The 25,634-nt window shown below is 41.8% G+C and overlaps 1 protein-coding gene across 5 annotated transcripts in view; it reads left to right on the top strand.

Moving 5' to 3' along the window:
* The window catches only part of DAPK2 (death associated protein kinase 2), a 48,409-nt gene that overhangs the window by 2,381 nt on the left and 20,394 nt on the right, over positions 1-25,634 (top strand). For all 5 annotated transcript variants that reach the window (XM_057399819.1, XM_057399810.1, XM_057399801.1 and 2 more), the window contains exons 2-3: positions 3,679-3,776; positions 22,335-22,556. In XM_057399819.1, the coding sequence (XP_057255802.1) occupies positions 3,700-3,776; positions 22,335-22,556 (299 nt within the window). In that variant the 5' untranslated portion in view covers positions 3,679-3,699. The remainder of the gene's footprint in view (positions 1-3,678; positions 3,777-22,334; positions 22,557-25,634) is intronic.

Genomic DNA, 25,634 nt, shown 5'->3' with positions numbered 1-25,634 from the left:
CCTTGACTTTGGGGCAGCGATGTGTGTGATCTGCAGAAGTAATCCTTGAAGGCGCCTCGGGGACGGGGAGCAGGGCTCTGCGATGCCGTGCCAGCATGCCTGGCATTGCGGGCTTCCCCCTGCGCCCTGCCCGTCCAGCGTTCACACCGCGCTCATCGCTCAGGCACGCCAGGGGCTTTGGTATCAGTTACAGCGGCAGCCCTGGCAGTTAGCTGTCTGCTGGGGGCTGGAATTAGCTGCAGAGCTAACACATTTGCTGTGTATGCTTGAAGCGGAGACTTGGAAATGCAGTCTTTGGTCGTTCACCACATGTGTAAGTGTTCCAGAGTAAACCTGGGAGGTCAGAAAGTGATTCCTTGGGAGTTAATGGCAGGATTCTGTCATGGGACTGAAGTGCTCTGGTGTTGGCTGTCTTTTGTGTCCTCCACAGGCACACGGGTAGTAACAGCTGTCTCAGTTTTCTGGCAGAAAAAAATCAGGCTGTTGTTGTCTTCTGACAAGAAAATATTTAGGTAAAAATCGGGGTTTGTTGAAATTAATCTAGCTTTTAACTGTGCTTTGATTACCTTTATTTGACAGCAGAGGGTAAAAGTTACTTGGTTTTTGCTATTAGAATTAGTCTTTTCTCAGACAAAAAAGAAGAGAGAAAAGCTTTGAGAAGGGTGAAAGAGGAGCATGCTAATGCTTACAAGAATCTGTTTAGTTTTAGCATAAGGCACCAAAATGAGGAGATAATAGCACTTGAATTTGTTTTGTGGATTTGGATTTTGTCTCTTTTTTTCTCCCCCTTCCCCCTTTTTTCCAAATTGCTAATTTTACACAGTCCAGCTTTGATTCTAAATGGTTTTGGTCACTTCTCAGTTTTGAAGAACAACTTAAAAGGGAAGTTATTCCTTTGGTCTATGCTAATGTATTTTGGATCTTGTTTTAAGTGTAACTATTATTTTGTAATATAAAAACATGCCTCAAGGGATGCTTCTGAGTTTCGCAAATGATTTAGTGATTCAGCTGATGTCAGGTGTACTTAAGAAAGTAAGATTATTCAGCTGTTATCTGAGACACTTGAAACTGGTTTCCTTAGGGCAGAAGATAGCCTAAGGAGGAAAAAAAAGCAAGGCGAATTCCAGCCAAAGGATCCAACAGTTTTGTTCTTGCCTCTCTTTTGTGTAATCCTGCTGTCATTCAGTGGTGGGTGGACATTTATCATGGATTTACCACGTGAGGGCCAGCTACTGATTGTCAAATAATTCGGTAATGACAGGATAATAACTTACGTATGCAGGGAAACCCTTTTAAAAGAGAGAAATAGAACTTTCTTCTGCTCCTCTTAAGGCATATTCTGTCAGCCTCTTCAGAAGAGTGAATTTCTTCAGATTGCTTTCCTTTACACACAGCTGCACTGAAAGGCACTTACCTACTGGAACAGGAATATCTTCGTTGGGGCTCTACTGATGTAAGGTACATGCATGCAAAATGATGCCTCAGGTCACAATGGGAATCCGATTTTAGGGATGGCATGACAAAGTTTAGGAATGTGAAGAGATTAGGCAGGACATGTTTCTAGTGCCTGAAACTGGAATCTCAGGGGTCTGTATTCTGTGTCTTCTGGTTCTGCTACAACTTTGTTACATGTCTGCAGGAAAATCATTTGCGCAGGATTATGCTTTGCCAGCTTGTGATGTCTGGGATGCGTAAAGAGGTGTTGGATACAGGTGAAGTACCATATCCTATGCATATGCTATACTGTGGAGCATCATTATAAAAACGCAGTACATAATGTGAATGTTGAGTAGAAGCTGGCCTCTACTGCTAGGAAACCTAGAGCAAAGAGACTGATACAGAAGAGATGGTCCCAGTATGGGATTGTTGAGGAGCAGACATGGCATCTTCTGTGGAAGGACACAGAAGGTTATTCATCTCCTCTGTAAAGCTTGCCTTGGAGCTCTTAAAGTTCTGCCCTGACCCAAAACTTACTGCAGCAGATTCCCCCATTGTCCCGGTTTTAATGAGACCTGGTGCAGACCCCAAGTGGTTGGAATGGGCCTGGCTCTTTGTATTGATATTGTTTGGGCACATGCTCTACAAGTGGTAGCATAAAGAGTGTACAAAGAGAAGACAAAGTTGATTGTTGCTGTTTCCTGAGATTGTGAATATACAACTTCTTTGTCCGAGTTAAAGGTGAATGACCATCTCTAATTCAGTCTGCTTTCACTGGCCAGCATAAGGAAATGCATTCACATTACATAATGAAAAAAATTTCAGGCTCTATTTCCTCCTTTGATATACTTGTTCTTTGTGCTTGCAAATGAAGTCCAACAAAAACATTGTAGTTTAAATCTTTGAATGTGGAATCAACTTAGTTTCCCAAGTATATAATATATATACTGGGGAGGGCTATGTTTATGCTTGTGAAGGTGGTTTTTTTTCAACTAAGTTTTAAGTGTGTGAAGGTTATCTGCTATTCTGTTCTCATCCTTACTCTGTGTATTTGCTAACAACAATTGTCTTGGATCACCCAGTGTATGATCTGTTTTGGGCTTGTGCTAACTGTTGTTGGGCAAAAGCCAGGGGGAGATTTCTGTAAAAAAGAGAAGTAATGAGAGTGGAAGGCAGCATAAGATAATGTGAAGTGTTAGACATTAGAAACACCAGCACTACTGAAGGGACTGAACACTTAAGAACAGTTTTGTATTCAGCCTTCAAATGCAAGGCTCTAGGCTGACTTGGATGCATGAATGATATTTTTGAGATAAAATTGTGTGGATTCTATGCATCTGGAGAACTAGGTACGTTCTTTGGAGGATGCTGGGAAATGAGTAAACTTGTCAATCAAATGAGAAGTGACTGTGTTCCCACAGGCAACTTGGGTGAGTTCCCCATTCTCAAAGCACTGTTTTTAACTTGCTTCTCTGAATGACAAACTCTCTCTTTCTTAGAACAATGGTTTCCTTTCAGGTGTGTTTGCATTAATGTTGTTTATTGCCACGTACCTTGGATTCTGATGAAGGGAGTAGTCAGCTTGAGGGATTTACAGTCTGGGCAAGTCTCAGCAGTATCTCTTCATATGTGGGCATTTCCCATACTTGACTTCTGCAACTGCTCAGAACTTAATCTTGCAATTCAGGCTGAGCAAAAGGTTTGGGGTTTTCAGCAAGGCTTGTCTTTGTCCTTTGTTTTTTCTGAAGTCCGTCTGTGTTGACCTCAGTTTTACACCAGCACTTCAGAAACACGTGAGAAAAAGGAAGCTCTGCCTTGTGGTCCCTTGGTTCATGGTCTGCCTGCTGACACTTTAATGAAGAAGCCTGTGATGCTGATTCTCAAGATAGATCTCTTTAGCAAAGTCCAGGTGCTTTGTTGTCAATAAGTTTGTCAAAATATTAATTAGCTGCTTTACTTCTGTCACCTCTATGTTTCAAGGTGTGTTTTGTGCTTCTGGTTCAGTATATGCCCAGGTACTTCTGGGAGAGGCAAGAACCCTCTTCACTTAGAGGTGCTCACCTCTTTCCAGATTTGGACCTTTGCGATTTGGCTGAGACTGAATAATTCTGATTGCTCAGTGGTAACTTTGGCCATGAATGAGCTACAATGGATCCAAAGTGACTTTTCCAGAAATGTGTTTTACTGATTCTTTGCCTATTCGAAGATTATAATGAATGTCATTATTTCTTCATGTTCTAGTTGCATCATCTTTGTGCATCAATGAAAAGTCCAGGTATGGCTTTGTTCAAGCAACAGAAGGTGGAAGACATTTATGAAATCGGGGAAGAGCTGGGAAGGTAAGGTTGTGCTGATGACACCACAGTGTTCTACGGGCTGACACTTGGGGGTGTTTACCACATCTTAAAACAGTGGCTCTGCATGATGGCCTAAAACAATTGCAATATGCAACGCTGCAAACACATCCCTGTACAAAAACTGCACTTGGGATATTTCTTTTTCTTTCAGGTTAAATGTGCTAACTGGTTTTCCTGTTTGTTTTCTTGTAACTAGGACAACAAGAAGTAAGTTTACATTGTTTTTTGTAGATAGATGTCATCTCTGTCTGTTCTCTAGACTGAGTTCACCTGCCCGTGCTCTGAACTAAGTAGGAAACAGGAACTCACGGTGCATTGTCATAGATGCAGCACTTAAATTTGGCTTGCTATTTGTAGCAGTGCTGCACAGCTGGCTCCCAGCACTGACAGAATATGTTCAGATCTGCCTGCAGAGCACTGTGTATGTATTCCTGAAAAGATTTACCTGTCAAAATTTCAGCTGGACTGGTTAACACCTGTATATAACCTTTAATCTAGAAAGGCTTATCTGCAGGTATTAATTATAGTTGGTGTTTGTGGGCTATTACCATGCTATAACCATAAGCACCTGCTTAAATGCTCTGCTGGACGAACCCAGGGCTCCCCCAGGATCACACAGCACTCTGGGTGAGGATAGCTGGTTTCCATTCAGTGTCCAAACCTCCAGTGATTTTCTTTTTAATATGCAAATAGTTAAATTAGGGCAATACACATGTTGGCTTCGTTCCAGCATCTGGCAGTTGGTTTTGATAAATGACCGTGTATGTGCAATTACGCTTTTTCAAGGGCCACTGATTTAGTTACATTAAAACACTTCAGTTGAAGCTGTTTTCCTGCCAAAGCTTTTTCTTTTTTTTTTCCACTCCCCGCTATTTCAGCTTGAGAGGTGTTGAGAAGATTTCTCTGAAGGGGAGATGTTGGTTTGGGCTTGAGGTTTTTGTTTTGTTGGGTTTTTTTCATTCCCTTTCCTCTCAGGAAGGCATCAACTATTGCATTTTCTGTAACTGCTTACTTTTGAGTAGTGACTGGTCCTGAGAACATCAGCCTGAGAGTGAAAATCTGACAAGAGTGAGCAGTAAAGAGATTCAGTGTGTATGTGCAGGGTGTAAAAGGTGTGCTTTTTTTTAACCTAGGAGATATGTGCTGTAACAGTCCAACTGCTGAAATGAGAAACTGGAAGCTGCATAGCATAGTTTTACTTTGGTTCCAGAATTGGATTGGGAAATCCAGTGTCTTTTGAGATGATGAACCTCACTCTCCTTTTCAAGCTGATGACTATTAGGCCTTTTGAATGGCAAAGTGTAGTTGAAACAACCTGGGAAAGGCTGGCCCTTGCTATTTGATTCTGCCTGAGAGGCCTCAGACTGGTTAGGGCTTGCGTGGGCACATCAGCCCTTCTCTTTCTCTGGCTGCGTGTCGCAGAAATATGGCTGGTCCCAGTGTTATGCTGTGGAGCTGGTACTCACAGCATGTTGGATGATGGGCTGGGTATAGGGGAGACTACTTTCAGACATAGAATTTGAAATTGTTGCCTTTTTAAGCAGATGTAGTCATATTCTCTGCAAGAAAGACCTTATCTAGATAAGCCAGAAGGGGAGTAAGTGTATACATGAGGAGATGCCATCCTCATGTAACAGAGGGATATTAAGCTCCACTACAAAACCATGTTCTAGTTCCCATCTTGTAGATGAGAAATCCAAGTCTACTTGATGGCAAAAGTGTTCCCTTAAAAACCTCAAGGAAGAAGGCGAATCGTAACAAGCAGACCTCTGCTGCTGCTTGTGAGCTTTCAAGGAAAGCTCTGTGATGGTAACTTGTGAGAAGAGGGCAGCAAGATTGGAATTGGCTCCCTTACTTGGTGTTCAAATGACATACTTTATGCATGCCCATGAAAAATATGCCATGCTGTCTTCATCAGTGTATTTTCATTTTCAGATTTTGTGGGGAGCTCTGCTAGACCTATTCTTTCAACTGCATGCTGTATGTGGGGTGTCACTGGGTTATCATGCCTCTATAACTCTGAGTAGTAACTGGCCAGTGGCAGATGATACCTTGCTTTGTTTGAATGAAAATAACACAGTAGACAGGTTGTGGTGACTGAAACACAAGAATCCAGTGCTGAGTGATGTCCTTAGAACCTGTAGATGCCCTTTATTAGTTCAGTATGTTTGCAACAAGCTGTTAGTTGCTGTCAGGTACAGGCAGGTAAACGGATTAATCTGTTATCATTCTGGCAGCAGAAGTCTCTTAGAAAACAAAGGTTTTCAAACAATGTCTGTGAAGAGTCTGTCCTGTTCGTGTCCTCCTAACTTAGTTTGTGGTTTCTGGAGAACAAAAGTAGTCATTAATACAGGCCTAATGTTTGTTCTAGCTTGGATTCAGTCTTAAGATAAAATACAGGATCTTACTGGCAGAGCCAGCACCTGTTTATCTGAAAGTCTTTGCACAGCACTTGGGAAAGGAGGCTCCTATTATATACTGCAGATGCTCCTTTGCAAGGTTTATATGTATCTGGTCTGCTGATGAAATTAGACTTCTCCTGTCATTGTGCAGCATTGAAGGTAGCTACAGCACAGGCTCTTTAGATCCACCTGTGTAAAACCCTGCCAGTGGTGCATTTGTGGACTCCTCAACCAGATCATTCTCAGAATCACTGCTGAGCTAGAAGCACCTCAGAGGATGCTGGAAATGCAGTTGTCTTCTGTGCCAAGGCAATGTGTCAAAGAGAGCTCTTTGCAGAAAGGGGGAGCAGGTTTTCCATAGCTGCAGCTGTGTGCTGTAACTCGCTGCCTAGCTCCAACATTCCCTCAGTCTTTCAAGTATTAATCTCAGGTTTACACCTCAGTTGCTCAACTTCTCCAAAGGGTTCATACAGGGAACAAGAAGTTACGTGTGTGGCATTAGAGAAAACAAGTTGCTGATGGGCTTGTTCATGGTAGTGGCTACACTTGGGAAGCTTAGCATGGCCTATGCTGAAAAAGTGCAGTACTTTGTTATCATGGATGTGTATTCACAGTTACTTCCTGCAGGATAGATTCGGTTTGTAAGAGAGGAGTCTGTGGGGACTGAGCAGGAGCTGAAAGGGAGCCTAAAAAGAGGAGGAGCCTGTAGAGTGAATTTAGTGAATTTCAGTATCTTCAAATAAAGAAGAACCCTCTTGAGCTCTATAATACAGCTCAGTGCTACATGAATGAAATAGAATTTTCTTTATTTTTCAAAATTTATGCAAAGAGAAGGGAAGAATTCAGAAAATTCAAGTGAAGATGAAGGTGATACTAGTTAGTCTGGAAGAGCTAGAAAGCAATATGGCATAATGTAATTGGTGCCTGAAGAGGTATTAGAAGATTCTCTTTCCCCTTCTAAGGGCAGTGGATTGTGTGATTTGGGAGTAGTTTATACAATCCTCCCAGGCATTTAATGCTATCACTCTTTGAAGGCATCAGGCTTCCTGGCAGATTCAGTTTCTTTCTATGTTTGAGCTGTTGATCAAAACCAGATACTTAAAGAAATTATTTTCTGCGGAATGTTTTCAAAGTGTATCCCTCCTCAAATATGAGTTGTTGCTAAGTGTCACTTTTATTCAAGTAATGGCAGACTGCATCCTTTACCATTAATTTTAATAAACTTTGTAAGAAGCCTGTTAGCAGTTTTCCCTGTTCTCAGAAGGATCCTGGCGTAAGCCATTCGCAGGAATGTTTGTAGCAGATCCCTCTGGTAGCACACCAAAGCAATGGAGATGCTACTTGAAAGATGTGAGAAGGTGAAGGCTAACTTTACTTCTTGGGAATATGCATCAGGTCATATAACTGCTTGTTCTTGTGGTTAGGGAGATGCAGTAAGAGACAACCAAGAATGGAGACTCTTAATATGGAGGCCAAAGCAGGCCAAGAGAAGGAAGAACTGGAGTACTGTGCTAGTGATGTACTTTCCAGGAAAGCAGCAGCAGTAAAGCTTACTGGAGAGGCTTTCAACAGAATGTTTCGGGACTTGTGATTTGGATGGGTAGCTCTGTCTAGCTGGACAGAAGGAGTTCCTGTACAAACCTCAGAAGCCTTTTCCAGTTGTACTGACAGACACTGCTGGTGGTGGTAGGTGCCCTGTGTGTGCTGGAATTTCAGAGATGTACAGTGTAATTTATCAAAGGTTGTACCATAAAGTCATTAATCTCTTACGTTAATGTGTTGCCAGCCAGGCTGTAGATGGCTGTTGACATTTGTGCCTTCTGGACAGCATCACTGTTACATGTCAGGTTGGGGCTGAGAGTAGGAAACTTCATGGAGCTTGTTGGGAAGTGTTTCAGGACAGTGTCTGTTGAGAAGGCGTGTTCCCAGTGGGCAGTGCGAGATCGGCACAGCAACGTCCTGAGACAGAGTTCTGCTCACTGCAACTCAATTCTCTGCAGCATACTCCTTTCTCCAGCTTCTGTCTCCCTTTGCTGTGTTTTCTGCAGAGGGGGAGATATGGTATGGATGCAAGATTCATAGTCTGATGAACTGATCTTCATAGGAAATCAAAACTAAGTCTTCCAGTGTGTATGAAAACCAGAAAAAGCATTTTCTTCAAATGCTGCTTTGAAAACCTCTCTGCTGGGAAATGCAGACAATTTATTGCTGGTACAGGATGGTGGCCTCTGAAGAAGGCAGCTGGGCATGTCTGTAACACTGCAAGAGCAATGGTCCTTTGTGTCACTGATACAATAATTGAAAGGCCATTTTGGTGAGCAAGTAGAGTTATTCCCCTCCTTGCCCTCAGTGATCTAGTTTCATTTTAAAAGCTTTTAGGATTTGCTGAGCTCCAAGTCTTAATTGTTAAGTGTTTTGGTGGACTGGGTAGCTCATGTATCACATGATCACATGTAGCAAACTTGTGTTTGTCACATGGATGAAAAAATAATGTGTTTGGTGCAATGTATGCTTCCGTTTATTCTTTTGTTTTCATGGTGGTAACGTTCTTCAAGGCTGCTTCTCCATGGTTATATTTGCTTCCTGTTTCTACATAACAATGTTTCATGTTCTGATGAGATTTTTCAATATATGAAACTTTGATTCACTCTCTGGACTTCAAAGGGATTGCTGGACTTTATTCCACTTTAAATAAGGTGCTTCAGTTCTTTGTGTAATTGCAGTTCAGCAAACTCTTGTACATCCTGAGTCTGCTAAAGAACAAAACGGGTTCATGCATTAGGTGTTTGCTTTGGTTGAGGTTGGTCCCTTTTGCGTTCTGTATAACCAAGCAGGAAGAAATTCCACATGATTCAGTCAATGTCTTAATGCAAAAGGTAATCACTGTGATTTCTGTTGACCAGTTTGGGCAGCCTTCAGTTTCTCAGCCCCTGCTGACGTGGGATATGGTTTCATGATTAAAGCCAAGCTAGATCTTTTGTCAGGGATCTATTATGCCTCCTGTAGCCCCCCCCCGCTAAAAAGTTCCTGCCTCCTCCCTGCCTTGTGTATGGAGGATCAGCTCCGTTCACTGAGCAGCTCAAACTTTGTTCTTTTGTCTTCTGGGTGAAGCTTAAAAGGACAGCAGATGTGACATTTGACCAGTGGCAGTGGCACCTTGGGGCCTGGCACGTAAGCACTGTTCTGACAGTGTAACTAGTAAATATTTGTTTATGTAATGAAAACAAAAAGCAGAGATAACTGATGTATTTTTTGTAGGGGAGGAACTTGGAAATCTGTGATCAAAAGTCATGTCATGGAGCTAAGCGGGCTCTCCCTGGTAAACAGAGGGGTGTGACTGCAGCCAGGAAATTTACCCTGAACACACAACACACAGTAGCTTCATACCAGGAATGGATTTTCTGTTTATAGAAATTGGTCAGTATTGTGCTTTCTCAGACATGGATCTTAGCTCTGTTCTTGGACTAATTTGTACTTTGAATTAGTTCTTCACATTTTGAAGAATAGCCTTGGATTATATTTTCCTACAATGCACACAAAGCCAGTCGATGATGCAAATGTGAGTTTAAGTTTTGAGCATTAGCCAGCACCTCTGTTAATATTTCTTGTTACAAAAGTCTTCTATGTCATGCATTTGATGTATATTGCTTGAATCTTCTGTTGAAACAGTTGTGGCATTTGGTACATGGTCACCATCACCATGGTTACAGTCTGATAATAGAGGTGAGTCTACCTCCTCAGTCCATACCTGGCTTTGAAAGTATAATTAGAGCTGAACGACCCCAGTAGTAGTATTCAGTGATGTCTTTAACTACTATTATTAAGTTATTACCAATATTAAGCCTAATCCCAGTCTTTGCTTTGCCATTCCTGAAAAAGTAAAACTATTTTTTCCACTTCGCATTGCAGTAGAAAGCAGATGGGAATTGGAACAGCTGAGAAAATAGACTCTGTATGGTATTCATTCCATGCTTTCGGAATGAAAACATGTTATTTATGAGTAAAAATACGCATAAAATAAACAGTGCAATGATAAAACATTGGACAAGTTATTAGCATCGTGCAGAATAGGACTTGCAGATACATACCTGATGATCAAGCTTAACTTACCACAGGTGACATCTGTTAATCATTGTTAAAACTCTGTGTCAGTGGTTTTGAACCAGAGTGAAAACCTGTTGTAACAGCTGAGCATGACACACAGTGACGCTTTGGTAAGGGGAGGCATACAAAATCACTCCAATAGCTAGACTTTGTTCTGTCTAGTGCCAGCATGTTTGAATTGGAGTCACTGGCCTGTTTTGGTCAGCCCATAGTGCAGATTCAGCCACACCAGAAGTGAGTGACTGTGTACCCTAAAGCCAGGACTTGTAATCTTTACTTACTACAGAATTGACAGCTTTTGCAAGAGAGTAGTTAATCTAAATATTTGAGTTTTGTGGATCTATAACCCTTGTAAAAAGAGAATGTCCACTGATCTCTCTGTTTCCAATGTAGGAAGAGTGTAGGGAACAAATAATGTAGTTTCAGTCCTGTCCTGCTGCTGGAGGAGATTGTTTGCTTCAATATAGTAAAGATTAAATAAGATGAGGAGATAACTTCCACCTCTTATTTTGGAACAATAAGAATCCACAAAGAGCAGTGAAATGACTTTGAGCAACCCCTTGTGGTTTTGGCTTTACAGATATTTTCCTTAAAATCTTTATTAAAATGCCATCTTGATTTCCATCTGTTTCACACATGAGGAGGGGGAAAATCTTTTAACCTTTTGATCATAATGCTGCTACCCTCTTACAATTGATCTGCTTCCGGGTATATTACATTGAGTCCATATTGAGCTGGATTCGGACCTATAAAGACACAAGTACATTGTGCTAACCTTCTGCATGCATGTTGTGTATATGCCCTGGAGTTGCTCCACACAGCAGAAGGAACAGCTTATCAAATTGGCTGTTCCTGCTGAGCGTGAGTCAGCTCTGACCTTCCCCAGGTCTGTGGGCTCAGTTGTTACAACTCAGAGAGCTGATACTCAATAAAAAGCTAAGTGTGATACGTGCAGGGATATTTTTTATCATGTGCATTTTCTTTTTGAGCTTCAGATTACATTAAAAGCTTGCCAGGCTATCAGGAACTTGCCAGAATTACTGGGCTCAGGCTATATGGCTGCAGACTCTGCTCCTCCAACCTCTGGAGCTGATAAGGGCCATGTTGCTGGTCACTGCGTTATTGGAAGTTTCCAAAACCATGCAAGAGCTTCAGGAGGTGGTGGTGATGATTTAGTATGTGGCATGGTTTCTCCTGACTCATGGCTAATGACCCCAAATTGTGTTTAAGGCATTAATTGACTGTGATGCAGATAACATGTCACTTTACTGGTAGACTAACAATTCACAGGGCTGCTCAGAAACAATTTGCTTTGAATTTCAAATGGTTTATTTGTTCTCTGCTTATTCCTGTAAACCAGATCCTTCTGCTGGAGTCCATATTCTTCTCCTGTTCTGACTCTTCTCTGGCAGCGGACACAGAGGTGGTTTTGGGCCAGGATGCATCAGTTACCTTTGTATAAGCTGTAAAGAGATGCAGGTGAAAGGTGCCAGACAGCAGCGTTGTCAGAGGCAGGCTATGTGCAGAGGTCCTCACCACTTCCCTGTTGTGAATATTGAAACTTACGTTGTAAAGTCACTGTATTCCACAGTACTGTACATTCAGTCAGTTGAACATGAGTTGGGAGTGAAAACGTCAGTGTGTTTAAAAGTGGCAGCTGATTTTTTGTGAGTTGTTTTTGTCTTTCTGTATGAAACAGTGCATCTTGTTCGGTTTAAAAATTAGCATATTGTTCAAGTGCTGCTATTGTGATACTTTCTAATATTAACTGGTTTGATTAGAAGTCATCCTGACACTGCCTGGGTACTTAGCCTGAAATGAAGTCATGTTAGTTGTTCCTCATGCTGTAAAACCTTTTTTCCTCTCTATATCCCAGGGCTGTGGTAAGTTAGTGACAGTACTATGATAATCTTATGTGAAAGCTTCAGAAGAGCACTGTGTGAATTAAATTTACTTCTGTATCTTTCACACACATTAAGAATTTATCTACTTTTAGTAGCCAAGCAAAATTCCTGATAAATGCTCTATTAATAAGACTTGTAGATTATTTTGTCATAGTCTGGCATCTGCCCCAGTTTAGGTTCTCAGTAGTTGCTTCAGGAGAGAGCACCACTGTGTTTGCAATTTGTTTGGGGAGAACAAACAATCAAACAAACCAAACCTCACTGATTTGCAGCTTCAACAGGAAGGACAGTGAAGACTGTGGCTGGTTTTAAAGCCCTTTATAAAGTTACAAGAGGCATCAGCAGAGCATTTAACAGATTAAGGTTTTGGGTTTTTTTAGTTTCATTCCATAAAGTCTTATGGAAACAGCAAGATACTTTGCCTTCAGTTCCCTTATCCTTGCCATGCTGGGCTTTCTGTTTTGTTCTTTCAGCTATTGTACTCTAGTTTCTGTGTAAATACTGCTCTGTTGGACATATTCGTTCACTGCTTAGATTAAATTTCTGCTGTAGAAATTTAGTCTACAGAAAAAAAGGTGTATAAAAATAAAACATGCTATCAATTATTGCTATAGTCCCTGTACAAAAAGCTTCCAGTTCTTTCTGGTTGCAACCACAGACTTCCTACAGAACACTTATGGGAAGGTGCTTTAATGCAAATGTTTTGTGAACTTTGCATGGCCTTTGGTTTAGCTGTGTTTCATAAATGAGCTGAGAGCATACAACTGGGTTGCAGAAGTTACCAGCAGACTCCTGTGTTCTCTGCTGGGAAGAGCATGCCAACGCCATTACAATAGCAGAAGTTCTCTCTGAAGTGTAAGGGAAGTATTTAGCTTGATAAAATGAGGTGCAGTAGAGCAATTGTGATCGCTTGAATTTGAGAAGAAAACAGCTTTTCAGGCTTAATTTTTTTTTCTTTTCAGAATGGCGTTCAGCAAGAATTCCCAAGGGCTTTGCTTTGAAAACTGGCAAAAATGCAGCCATGAAATCATTAATGTAGCTTTTCCAAGAAAAAGGAGTGAAAAAGATGGCAAAGTAATAAGATCCAGACTTTGTAAGCTTGAGGTCACCAGTTAAAACCAATCTGAATTTAGGAGTGGGAAATGGGCACAATGAACAAAACTTGACATGAAAGCTTTTGCTATAACTAAGGATAAATGATCCTTCCTTGCTGCATCTAAATAAACTATCCTCTTCAATGCAGAGAAGTCCTGCATTCCTGTTAGCTGGACACTATTATCTGTGATTATGTTTCTGTATATTAACTTCAGGATGTACACATGATGATATATTTTCAGGATTTTTACTAACCTCTAACCATACATTATGCAAGATCAAAGCAAAGGATGCTGTGAGCAGTGGAGAGTGGATGCTGACAAGGTGAAGCTCTCTTGGCTTCTGACATAGGCTGTCAAGTAACTGTTTACTGCCAGTAAACATAAATAAACTTGTTCTCAGGGTTAAAGATAGTGCATTGACTCAGAGCTCAGTGAATGTGTGACACAGGATGGGGTGTCATTCTTTTTTTTTCTTGCTGTCAAGGGACCAAATGTAATGTATCATCCAATTACAGAAAGAGCCAAACTTTGCAAAGCCTGGGAAACCTAAAATTAGATCTCTAAGCTGCATTTTGGCTTCCTATGCATAGGCAACCACGTCTGTAAATTATGCCATAGAATCATAGAATGGTTTGGGTTGGAAGGGACCTTAAGATGATATAGTTCCATCCCCCTGCCATGGGCAGGGACACCTCCAAATCTTGCTTTTAGATGCATAGAGCATGTTTTGGGTAGTGGGGAAGGATGCTGTGAGACTGAAACTTTTACCCTACTCTTCTATAGAAAATCATCTTACATTGGAATTGTGGTTTTGTTGTTTGATGTATACGTAAGTCAGAACCATGTGGTTCCATCCCATGGATATGACTGTTGTTTTACAGGGTACCACAATAAGGTACATGGATGAAGTGACGTGCCTGAGGCAGCCCCACTTTCTGCCCAGGCTGAGCTCAGCACCTAGGTGTTTCTGATCTCCTCAGTATGCAGAGAGGAAGCAGTTTAAACAGAATAGTCCAAAAATGTGAAAGCTCTCCAGCATGTCTTTCACCTTCCCAGTAACTAATCCACTTCTGAAGTGCAATCAGGCTTGAGTTTTGTTGTCTTCCTACATAGTATGGCTCTGAGACTTCTGGTGTGAGAAGTTACCTTCAAAGCCCTTATATTGTCTGGAATGAAGTGACACTGTTAAAACCAGCTGGCTGGCATAGCAACCACAGTTTCTTTAACAGCCTTGAGAGAAATGCACATCTGAGCAAGAGCTGAAATAGGCTACGAAGAGCTCGGTGTCACCTTAACACAGTAAGCATCAGCAAAACATGTGAGGGAGCAGATCAAGGAAGGTCATCTCCGCTTCCCTTGAAAACATTTGATAGTGGCCACAGCAGTTTAGTGAACTTTTCTGTCCGGTGCAGCAATACTGGATGTACCAAGAAATCTGACGGGGGACTTTTTACAAGGGCCTGTAGGGACAGGACAAGGAGGAATGGCTTTAAATTAACAAAAGGGAGATTTAGATTGGATATTAGGAAGCTGTGGCTGCTGCATCCCTGGCAGTGTTCAAGGCCAGGTTGGATGGGGCTTGGAGCAGCCTGGGCTAGGAGAAGGTGTCCCTGTCTGTGGCAGGGGGTTGGGACTGAATGGGCTTTAAGGTCTTTTCCAACCCAAGCCAGTGTGTGCTTCTGTGATTCTATGTGTTGACATCAGTATTACTGTGTTCATACGGCTGTAGCTTGGTGTACTTTAGCTCACTGTTTTCTGTTCTTCTCAAATGAAAAGAGGAAACCTTTTTACCTCCCTGCACCTACTGTAGGTCAAAACCAAGATCAGAAAAGAGTAATAGATGTTTATGGCACCTTTCCAGTAAAAAACCTGAGGAAAAAGTGTTGCTGTGTCTCCTCTGCAGTAGGCTGCGATTGCACCCTTCCAACAGCCTGCCCATATGGTGCTGGCATTGCTGAGCCGAGCCCTCCTCCTTGCAGACTGCAGCCTCAAGCCAGCACCTCCCACTTGGAAACAAAAGGAAGCCCAACTAAATGCTCAGATTCCCAAGTGAGTTTGCAAGTGCTCCATGAAAAGAAGGGTTAAACTGTTTTGCATTTGCAGTAGTCTGTTTGTGAATATAGGCAGATAAAAGACTGGTGGAGCTGCTGTTAGGTTTTATTTTAGTTTTCTTTCTGGTCATATATTCGTGTGAATAAAAATATGAATTATAATAATAGCAATTCTGATCATGTCCAGAGACATTAAAGTCATTTGTAGGTCCAGCTGTATGCTTACCCCTTAAGATTTTATTTCATTTTTTCCCAGTAGCATTATCTGCATTTTACAGGCTTTGGGAAATAAAGTACAGAAAGACTAAGGTGTTATTTTCTATTAAGTCTGTAGGAACCTAATTACTGTTACAGTCAGTGGGAGGTTGCTGCTTAAAATCCCTTGCAAATCTGTTCCAAAGTAAATTGTCCTGGCTCATCTAGGGAGTTGAGTGTTGCCTCTTGACTGACAGAATGTCCCAGCACTCTCCTTTGCTGGATTCAGTTTTCAGAGAAGCGTAACTGTCAGCATGTCCGAGTGCATCATCTGTTTTATGGGAATTTCAAGTTTTAACAACTATCAAAAGTCATAGTAAAAAAAATCCTCTTTTTTTAGAGTTCTTTAATAAAGGAAATGAATTATGAATTCTTTAATAAATGAAAATAAGATTAACATGGACAGATCATAAAGAAATGGACTGAATATGCAGAAAGGGAGCAGATGTTTGGTATTTGGGGAAGAAATGGTTTGCTCTCCTCAAATGATGGAAGCAGCTTCCTGACCTCCCCACTCCGGCCACGGAGAGCCTGGCTGGAGCCCGGTAACCTGGCCTGTCAGCTCAGGATTCTGTTTTCATATTTTCAGTGTTTCATGAGAGCTACTCATGGATGTGGTGTTTCTGGAATATCGGAGGAAGAGTCGTATAAACCCCTACCTATACAAACAGCTGCTGAAGGCTGTCTTTATTCTAATGCTCCGTAGCAGCACCGCTGTTACGCATTAAGGCGTTCAACGCTCTCAGGCTGCACTTCTGTCATGCTGCCACATCAATTTCTGTCCCACAGCATTGCCCTCCAGAACCAGTATTAAAAATAAACTTTGAAAATAGAGCAAGAAGAATCCTGTTATTCTGGATTGCCCAGATTCTCTTCCCCGCGTCATTTCCACATCATCTCCTGAACTGCACAACAATTAAATAAGTTGAACTTGCACTCTTCTAAAGCGTGCTTCTGAAGATGGGCTCCAAAACCAGCCAGTAATACTGTCTCTGTGTTCTTATTCAGTGACAGATCTCCTGGATGATAGTGGCAATGTGAATAATAGGTTGTCTTCATTGCTAGGATCAATTCCCATACAGATTTGGACAGATTTGATGTTGCACCTAATTATATTCTAACTGACAGGTTGCAGCTGCTGCTGTTTATACTCTTGAGCTGTTACCGCAGTTGAGGACAGCCTGTGTTGGATCTGTGACAGGACTGTTGTACAGCTGTCCAAAATAGCTCTGAAAGGGAACAAACTCCATTTCTCAAAAAAAAAAACCCAAGAAAGAATTAGGAAGTGTCAGCCTCTGAGCTTATCGTGTGTATTGTAAATACATGTGTATGAGCCAAGTTATTTTCAGTTCAGCAAAATACTAAACCCCATGAAGACATTTGGCTGAAATTTGGACATGTGAGCTGTGAAATTTAGTTTCAAGTCTAAGATCAGCCCCAGACTCCCCGTGTGAAATGAAGTAAATGGCTTAATTTCTCAGTGCTGCCAGCTCAGGTGTCAGAGAGGCATACTTCCCTTTCTTCAACTTTTTCCTAGCCTAGATTGGAAGTTTTGGTAAGCTGATGCTGTTTGGTTCTTGTGTGCTGATTGGAAATGCATTAAGAGGTGCAGAAATGGTCTTGTCTTGGTCCTTGGCTTTACAAGCTCTCTAGTTAACAAGAAATTCAAGGTGTGTCTGGCTGTGATTATAAAATACCTGTGAGGCATCTTCTTTTTTCACAGCTGTATGAGCCTCCACATGAACTCTCCACTGTATTTGGTAGAAAAGCAGAGAAATATGCTACCCCTTCAACACTTGTTCAAAGACTTTTCTCCCTGCCTGTTCCTTCTCCAGCTTTTAGCTCTTAGTGTGCTTTGAGGTTTTGGTACCAGGCAAAGCATTGGGCTACTTGTGGGGAGAGATACAGCGTTTGCTGCATTAGGACAGCAGTCTTTAAGGTGGTCAGAAAATACTTGAGCATTACCCTGGGATGCTTTAATAAAGACCCTGGCAATTCAGGAACAAACATGGGCAAAGCATTTGCAGCAAGGAGGGAAATGGGTAAGAGGGGGAATGGACAGTATTGTGGGTAATTACACTGTCACTTTCTTAAATGTCCTAGGATAAGAAATGGTGCATTTGTATTTTTCCCTGTGGTTTGCGGCCTCTTCTACTCAGTCACAAACTGTCTCAGAAAATACTGTTTGCAAAAGCGTGTTTTTAAGGGATAAAGAGAATGGCACAAAGACTGGGACAGGAGCAGGTATATTTGTGGCTATACATGCAGGGGGGAAATGGGAGATTACAAGGGAATGGGTATTGTGATAAACAGTTGTCCCAGACTATGTAAAAGGAGAAGTCAGGAATTCCTATGCTGTGATGTAATCATTTTTGTAAGCTTTTCAAGGAAACAAAAATGTACAAAGTTCACAGTATCACTGAACTTATTAAATGCAAAAGTAACTGTGTTCATTCCCATAATCAGCATTCATAAACCAGTATTTTCTCTCTAAACTTTGCTGGCAAGACTGATGTCTCCAGAGAGAATACGAGGAAGCAAACACAGCAACATTAGTATCATGTCTCTTTAGAAAGCCTGGACCAATCAAGATGCAGGTCTTGCAAACAAAAACCCCATAAACCCCACCATGTTTTACACGAGCAGCTCTTGGGACTACAGAATGACCTCTTTAGCAGAATGTTTAAGGCAAGCTTAGGGATTTTGTACCAGGATTTTCATTCTCTTGAGTTCTCCAGGGTTTGCTAAAATCAGGAGACAGAAATATGAATGAATGAATGGATTTGACAAACGGCTGCTGTCTCAATTCCAGTTGTGATTGACTGTTCCTAAAGGCATAAGTGCAGTTGTCCCATCCGTTCCTGTCTCTCTCCTGTGAAGTGTTTAAGGTACATATGAAAATGAAAACCGAAAGTACTTGAGGCTGCCGGGCTTGGTTTGAACCCTTTGGATGAGAGGCTGCCTCTGCTGTGGAGTGTCAGCTTTTGAGAGCAGTCAAGCACCAAGCAGCAGCCTCAGTTTTTAATTTCTTTGCCTTTGTAGGTTTCAGACAGACTCCAACCAGATGTCTGTGTTAATGAAGCACTAAGTACATTATGTAATTATGAGGTTCTGAATATAATTGCTGTGTATGCTGCATAATTTAAGTTCCAACTGTACTTGCATCTCTCATTTACCAAGCCAGTGAAGGATATAATAATATTGAACACAATAACAGCTCACAGTGTAGTCATAGAGGTTGCATTTAATGAGCTTGTTTGTGATTCTTATAAAGAGATCCTCTCATGGCAGATAAAATCATAGTAGCCAAAGGTTAAGGTTATCTGTAAGATGAATCTTTTCCTTGCAAGTCTGGATATAATGCCCTGAGTGAGGAAATATCTGATACGAAACTTGTAGTCTGAGACTGGAGATCTGCCAGCTCTTGCAGAGTGAGTTCTCCAACATACAGTGCATTATGGCAGGAGAGAACAGGGGTGCTCTTGGGTGTAAAAAGGAGCTTGCCGTCTTGTTTTGTCCGTTTGTGAGGTGGTTGGGCATGAGCAGAGACCCGTGAATCTGAGGAGACAAGGGCTTGGATAAAATAGTTTTTTTGATGGTGGGATCTTGCATACATGGTAGGCTTTACACACGCTAGGCAAGGGCAGATGTACTGTTCTCAGAGGTTTCTTGTTTTTTGAGTTGGCTGGCTTCCTGGCCATGCAGTTTGGTAGAACTGTAAAGTTTTTTTCTGCTCTATGGTGGAGATGCAGTGAAATACTTTTCCTTGGTAAAACCTGAGCCTTCTGACTGCGGAATGCTTGGTAGGCTATGGGGTACATGGGTGGTAGACGTAAAATTCCCATGTTTCTCATTCCAATTATTATGAGAAGGATGGAGCATGGTTTTGAGCTGAGGCTCCTTGCCTCTCAGTCACTGAGGTTCTGTAGATACTGCTTAATTCCCCCATGCTCCCATTTTGATAAAACAAAATGCAGCTTTCATGAGGCAATCATTTTAGCCAAAAGTTGTTAAACTGAAGTCCTGTTCCGTCTTTACAGGTTGCTAGTTTTGCATCTCACTGTTAGCACAAGATGCAGGCTGAAGCACATGGCCTTTTCCACAGGCTCAACTCTGCAGCTATCTAGTGGGCTATGATTAAAAAAGTCAACTTTTCTTTCCATTCATACTCTTGTAGCTTTTACTGCAGAGATCTTACTTCAAGACTTGGCAGCAGCAGCCTGCTATCAGACTTATTAAACACAATCTCTGAATGCTGCTATTAGTGTCATTTTCCTTGGCAGTTGTTCTTGCCACTGTCACCCTTCCTTGCTAGCTCCTTGTCTTTCTCCAGCTCAGATTCGGCATCCCATTTCATTATTTACTTTATACATCATTATGTCTAGGTCTGCACTAGTAGTTAGTTGTGGGAAGGTAAATTAATAACAAATATTGAAGTACCATGATGTATAAGAAGGTTCATCAGAGCATACATGTTTGTTAACAATGTTTAATACTTTGAATGAGTTACTGATTTCATTGAATCAGTGAAAACACTGGGGTTCCTATTGAGAAGTGAAAGAGAGCAGTATGAATGAAACTCATCCTGAACGGAATGGACTGACCTGATTTATGTTTGAACTGACTTAAGCTTATGTGAAGGCCAAGTGCTCTGACTCCTCATTGGTGCTTGAGCTGGAGGAGAGCAGTGAGTCTACTTCAGTTTTGTTTGAAAGGGTTAACATCAGTGCTTTAACCTAGGTTCTCTTTTTTAGAACCTGTCAGGTTTTGAGTTTCAGTTTTCAAGATCTAAGGAGAACTTGAAAATTGGAGAGCGTTTATGTCCAGAGAAGGCAATTCTGCATAGGTTTTGTGAGAAATCTTGATCCTAACTTGATTTTAGTAAAGACGGGGTTGGAATTTAGAGTTTCTGATGAAATCTCAAGCCATACAGGTTTCATATAATTTAAGTATAAAAAAAATTCAAGTATAAAAGTATTTTCATTCATCAATCTAAGGAGTTAATATATATTTAAATACATATGCCCACTGCTCTTTGCTTGATTTGAGTATTACAGATTTTAAAGAAACCTAAAAAACCCACAGGTGTTTAAATCTGCCAAGTGATCCTTCATGAAAAGAAATATCTTTCTCTTTAAGTGTGATTTTTATCTGTTGTTTGGAGTCACTTTGGAGAAAAGCCTATTACATTGCAGGGCACAGCACTGGTTGTCCTTAGCATTTGTCAGAGTAGCAGCAAACTGAGATAGACAGCTTTGTGCTGAGCAGTGTACCAATATCCATAAGCATACTGTGTGGAAGGAAGGAAGTCTTTTCCCTGTTTTGTTGTTGGGGCAAAAGTGAATTGCTAAAGGGTATCCAGTACATTTCTGGCAGAATTCAGATTGCTTAAATCCCTCCAGTCCTTTAGCTACAGAACATCCTTTTCCCCTATTTTTTGTACAGTAGAAGTAGCTCTCTCAACATGTGCTTTGTAGACTAAATGCAAACAGATGTTAATAGCTTATGATTGAATTTCCTTCTATGTATGTCTGTGCTGATTTTAGTGTGATTAAACATTTCTAAGATAACACAGTTGTCTTTGTCCCTTCCAAATGTGATGAGCAAAACATTTCTCTGAATAATCAGTTTCATTCCCCATTCTTGCCTTGTGTAGAATTTATATTCTTCAAATCCTTCTTTAGCTGCAGACGTCTGAATTTCTTAGCTGCAGATTCTTTCTTGATTTTCATAAGACATTTCCAGCTTGATTATGGTTATTTTTTCAGAAGAGAAATTGAGAAGGAGGGAACATCAGTTCTGTGGAGATGGTGCCTTCTGGCACTTCAAACACTGCCTCTCCAGGGCATGATGAAGAAAGCAAAGCTCACACAAAGGAAAACAAAGCAGTGTCCCCTGCTTTCCCATTGAAGAGTCAGTAACAGCTGTCTCAGCTTGAAAGGTTCCCACCACTGACAATGCTGCAGCTTGCAGGGTTACTGTTATTTGAGTTAGCCCTCTGACTTCCAAGTGTTTCCCTCTTAGGAGATTGGACTGGAATATCTTACTTTAGGAGCCACAGTGAGGAAACTTGTCTTGGCAACTGGCAGCCACATGTCTTTTAAACTTTAATAACTTCACTATTTGGTACAGTGGGAAATTCTTTGTCCTTGGAGTGCCATGAGAAAACTGCACTTACTCAGGTTACCTTTCTGTTACATTACTGAATTATCAAGAGAAGTGCAGAAATGTGAATAAACAATTCTCTTATTTGAAAATCGGTTCCTGGAGGCCAGTTCTGCATTTCCAAAGGGTTATCAACCCTTTCAGTTCTTTTCTGAGAGATTATTCTTAAGGGAAGTACTTAAATGCATGCATGTCCTTTCTGGCCATCCAGTGGTATCTTGCAGACTTGAATGCCTTAAGCATTACCCAGCGAAGGAGTGGTAATTTGAACCTTTTGGGGCAGATCTTACTCATTTAAACGCAAACTGCTTTTTGGAGATAGTAACATCTGTCCTCCCTTCTTGTCAGACATTGCTTGGCTTTGCTAAATTTCAGACACAGCAGGAGGCCACCTTGTTGTGCTATAGTGACTGCAGGATTCTGACAGTCCTCACTGCTGGAGCAAAACCAAGCTGGTATGGTTAGCAGTGTTGCTCAAGGGTTGTATATGAATGGCTTATTTGGGACCCTGTGATTATATGAAAGCTTTAAGAGACTTTTTGTTATCTTCTTTTCCCTGCAGTGGCCAGTTTGCCATAGTGAAGAAATGTCGAGACAAGAGCACGGGGCTGGAGTATGCTGCTAAGTTCATTAAGAAACGCCAGAGCCGGGCCAGCCGCCGTGGAGTGAGGCGTGAGGAAATTGAGCGGGAGGTCTCCATCCTGCAGCAGATCCTGCATGCCAACATCATCAAGTTGCATGACATCTATGAGAACAAGACGGATGTGGTCCTCATCCTTGAGCTGTGAGTAAGGGGACTTCCTGTCCTCTGGGGTAGTATGAGGTAAATAGGAAGCGGAAAGGGCTGCAGAGGTAGAACAGAGGCGCTGTTAAAATGGAGCTGTTGTGTTCTCAGGCCTCGCAGATCCTGGCAGGAGAATTGCATGAGGTTCCTGGTAAACAGGCCCCCCAGTTCATCCATGTGCCTTGGCGATACAGGTGCACCTTCACATCAGCTGAGGCTGTTGTTACTGAGCCAGGGAGTGCTGTCAGCCTGAAACAGTTTACTCACAGAGGGATTACCTCATGTCTGCCTAGTGCTGCCCTGATGTGAACCTTGGAGGAAGCACGAATGGACTCTGAATGTTGATTTCAGTTTTCTGTCTGCTTTCATCTCTTCCAATACATGTGAAGGCGTCAAGTTCTTTGCCCTGTTTGCAGCCGTTCTCTGTACTCCCATATTTTCCTCATTTAGAGGAGACTAGGGGAAAAAAGGGAAGGAGGGCAAGGGAAGAGGTTTATTTAAATCCCTAGACTTTGACTATTGAGGATGAATAGTGGCAGGGTGGGAGCAAAGGAAAGCTGCTTACTCTTCTTTTGTGCCACCATGTGATGGAGGAAAACCCCTGCCATTTGGGACTGGGTCTCTTTATAACCAGACTTACACTGGGGTAATGAATTGGCACTTGACTTGTTGCCATTCCAGGTGTTTCATGGCTGAGGATTAGGAATGCAACGGAAGTGAGAGGCTGTGTGCATGGATGGTCATACAAACCTGTGTTCAAAACCTGTCTTTCTGTACAGTTCACAGTGTGTTTTGTTGGTCTGCCATAAGGAATGTAAATTCTTAGTGCACATGCAAATTTACATCTGTGTGTATTTGTGTGGCTCAGCCTTCCTAATCTCCACGGAGAACCAGGGAAAGCCTGAACACTGTCACACAAAGCAGAGCAGGGTACAATTGTGCTTGTACTCCTCAGAGCCAGGAATGGAAGTAGCTGTTACAGTAAATGGAGCTTTGCTGGTGAGAATGTGTGGTCTTGGCCTAAGGGGATGAAGTTTGTCATGTAATGAAGGAAGACACATCAATTTAAAGTTTTTTGGGCTCTGTCCTGCTCTTTGGTGGAACCAGTATCACCTGGTTCACAAAGCTCTGAGTCTTAGAGGACCTGTGCAGATGATGACATATCCTCTATCTGTCAGTTCATGGTACTAATGGAAAGCTGTAAGCAAGGAGGCAGCCTGAGGTCTTGTACTTGCTGCAATTTTTGGGTAATGAGTAAATGATGCAAGTTATCTATATGTATGAAGCACGAAATACAGAGACACTGTGGCTGAAGGTACATAGATCCTCTGTTCCTTTGGGCCCCTGCGTGCCCTTGAAAATGGAATCTAGGCTATGAGGCTTTGATCCCTGAGTGAGATGAAACAACCACTTGCTTTCCAGGGGAGCAGGAATTTAGGCCAGGGAGCATTCCTGGAGATTACTGTGACTACTGGCAGATGGCATATGAGTGATGATAAGCATCTGTTAATTTTTAAGTATAGTCTGGGGCCAAATGGTGGTCTCTGTAGCCATGCACTGGAAGACAGAGGGGTTTTTCTGACTGGCAGCTACTTCGTGCTAAAACAACCTCCCGGTTCATTACCTTCTGCTTTTTCCTGTCCTCACATGGCCTGACACATTTTGCGTGTCCTGTTGTTAGGCTGTAGCTTATTGCTCTTTTTAAAAGGCAGGGTGCAATTTGACCTGATTAAGACCCCTGCATTCAGCTGCTGTGTACAAATTGAGGATTATGATAATTGCTAATAAAGATAATTAAATTCTCTCTGTAAATAGATAATCTCTCCTCCTGATGCTCTGCTATCAGAGTCTCATACTCCCTGCGGTTCATTGAAATAAGCATTACAGCCCCTGGCCAACTGGCCTTATGTTAAGCTGCAGTGGACTTCAGCTTCAAAAGAATGTCTCCAGTATTCTTGATTAATTGAAGAAGCTACCCTGGTGTTTGAAAGAGGCTTTGGCTAAAATGACCCTTTCCCAAGCTCACTGTCTCCTCTTTACACAGGGTTTGATTCTACAGGTGCTGTTACTTCTGTTCAAGAGCAGGAAGAGCATTGCCAAGCCCACTGCTGTTAAGTGCAGTTTGGCAGGTACACGGTTTGCCCTTCCTTGTGCACATTGTTCAGGGATATGCTCCCCACAGCTTTTTGTGACTTTGCTGTTCTCTGTCTCTTGGGCTCTGCCTTGAGGCTGCTTTGCCCAGACAAAAGCAGCCTGAAGGTGTGTTTGAGTGATGCACCAGTCTCCTCTACTGGTGACTGTCAAGGTTGTGTACACAAAATAAGCAGCTGTTTCCAAGAAGTAAGGCAGCATTGTCACTTGTCTTTTATTGGGGTTTGAAGGAAGAGCAAAGGTATAATGTGCTTGCTGCTTTGTTTGCCATGGGAATAAGGTGACATAATAAAAGGGAAAGAGATTGAATTAGAGGAAGGAATTTATTTTGTAACCTAAGGTCCTTTGAGAAAGGAGCATTTACTCCTTTACAGATGGTGCTGATTTGGAAAACACGCATCCCTGCATGTTCAAATGTAACTTTTAGTGCAGTTATGAGGGTTTTACTGCAAGGGAGTTGGCATTCAACTGCCTTTTGAGGTGATTCTGTAATGGTTGGCTTTAGGAATTGCCAAGTCTCTTCTGCCTGCAGTTTCTCTGAGTTCAGGTGAATAACTTGGATGAGAATGATCCTGCACTAAACTGCTCACCACTCCCTGTGCACAATTTACTCAAAACCTATTCTAAATGCTGAGTCTTTGTTAATGAGAAATCATCACATCTCTTTGAATTTTCCTTTAAATTACTCTTTTAAGGTCTCTGCAGCTTAGACTAATGTCTTAGGCTGTGTCATAAGAGACTAGAGATTGATGTACCATTTGTAATGCATGCCAGTCTCTGACCTTCAGAAAATGAAATGCTCCTGTGGTGGTTGTAAGAAGGAGTCTTTTGCTGGTAAAGGCAGGGGGACTTCAGGCGCTTGAAACTTCTTTTGTTTCCTTTTTTATTTTGATGTTGTATTCTGTACCTTGGAAATTTCTCCCTGTC

The sequence above is a fragment of the Pezoporus wallicus genome, unplaced genomic scaffold, assembly GCF_028554395.1.
Source record: "Pezoporus wallicus isolate ANWC-B61680 ecotype Strahan unplaced genomic scaffold, APGP_CSIRO_Pwel_v1 contig_3952, whole genome shotgun sequence".
NCBI lineage: Eukaryota > Metazoa > Chordata > Aves > Psittaciformes > Psittacidae > Pezoporus > Pezoporus wallicus.
Note: the sequence above shows the minus strand (reverse complement) of the source record. Positions and strands in the feature narration are given on the sequence as shown.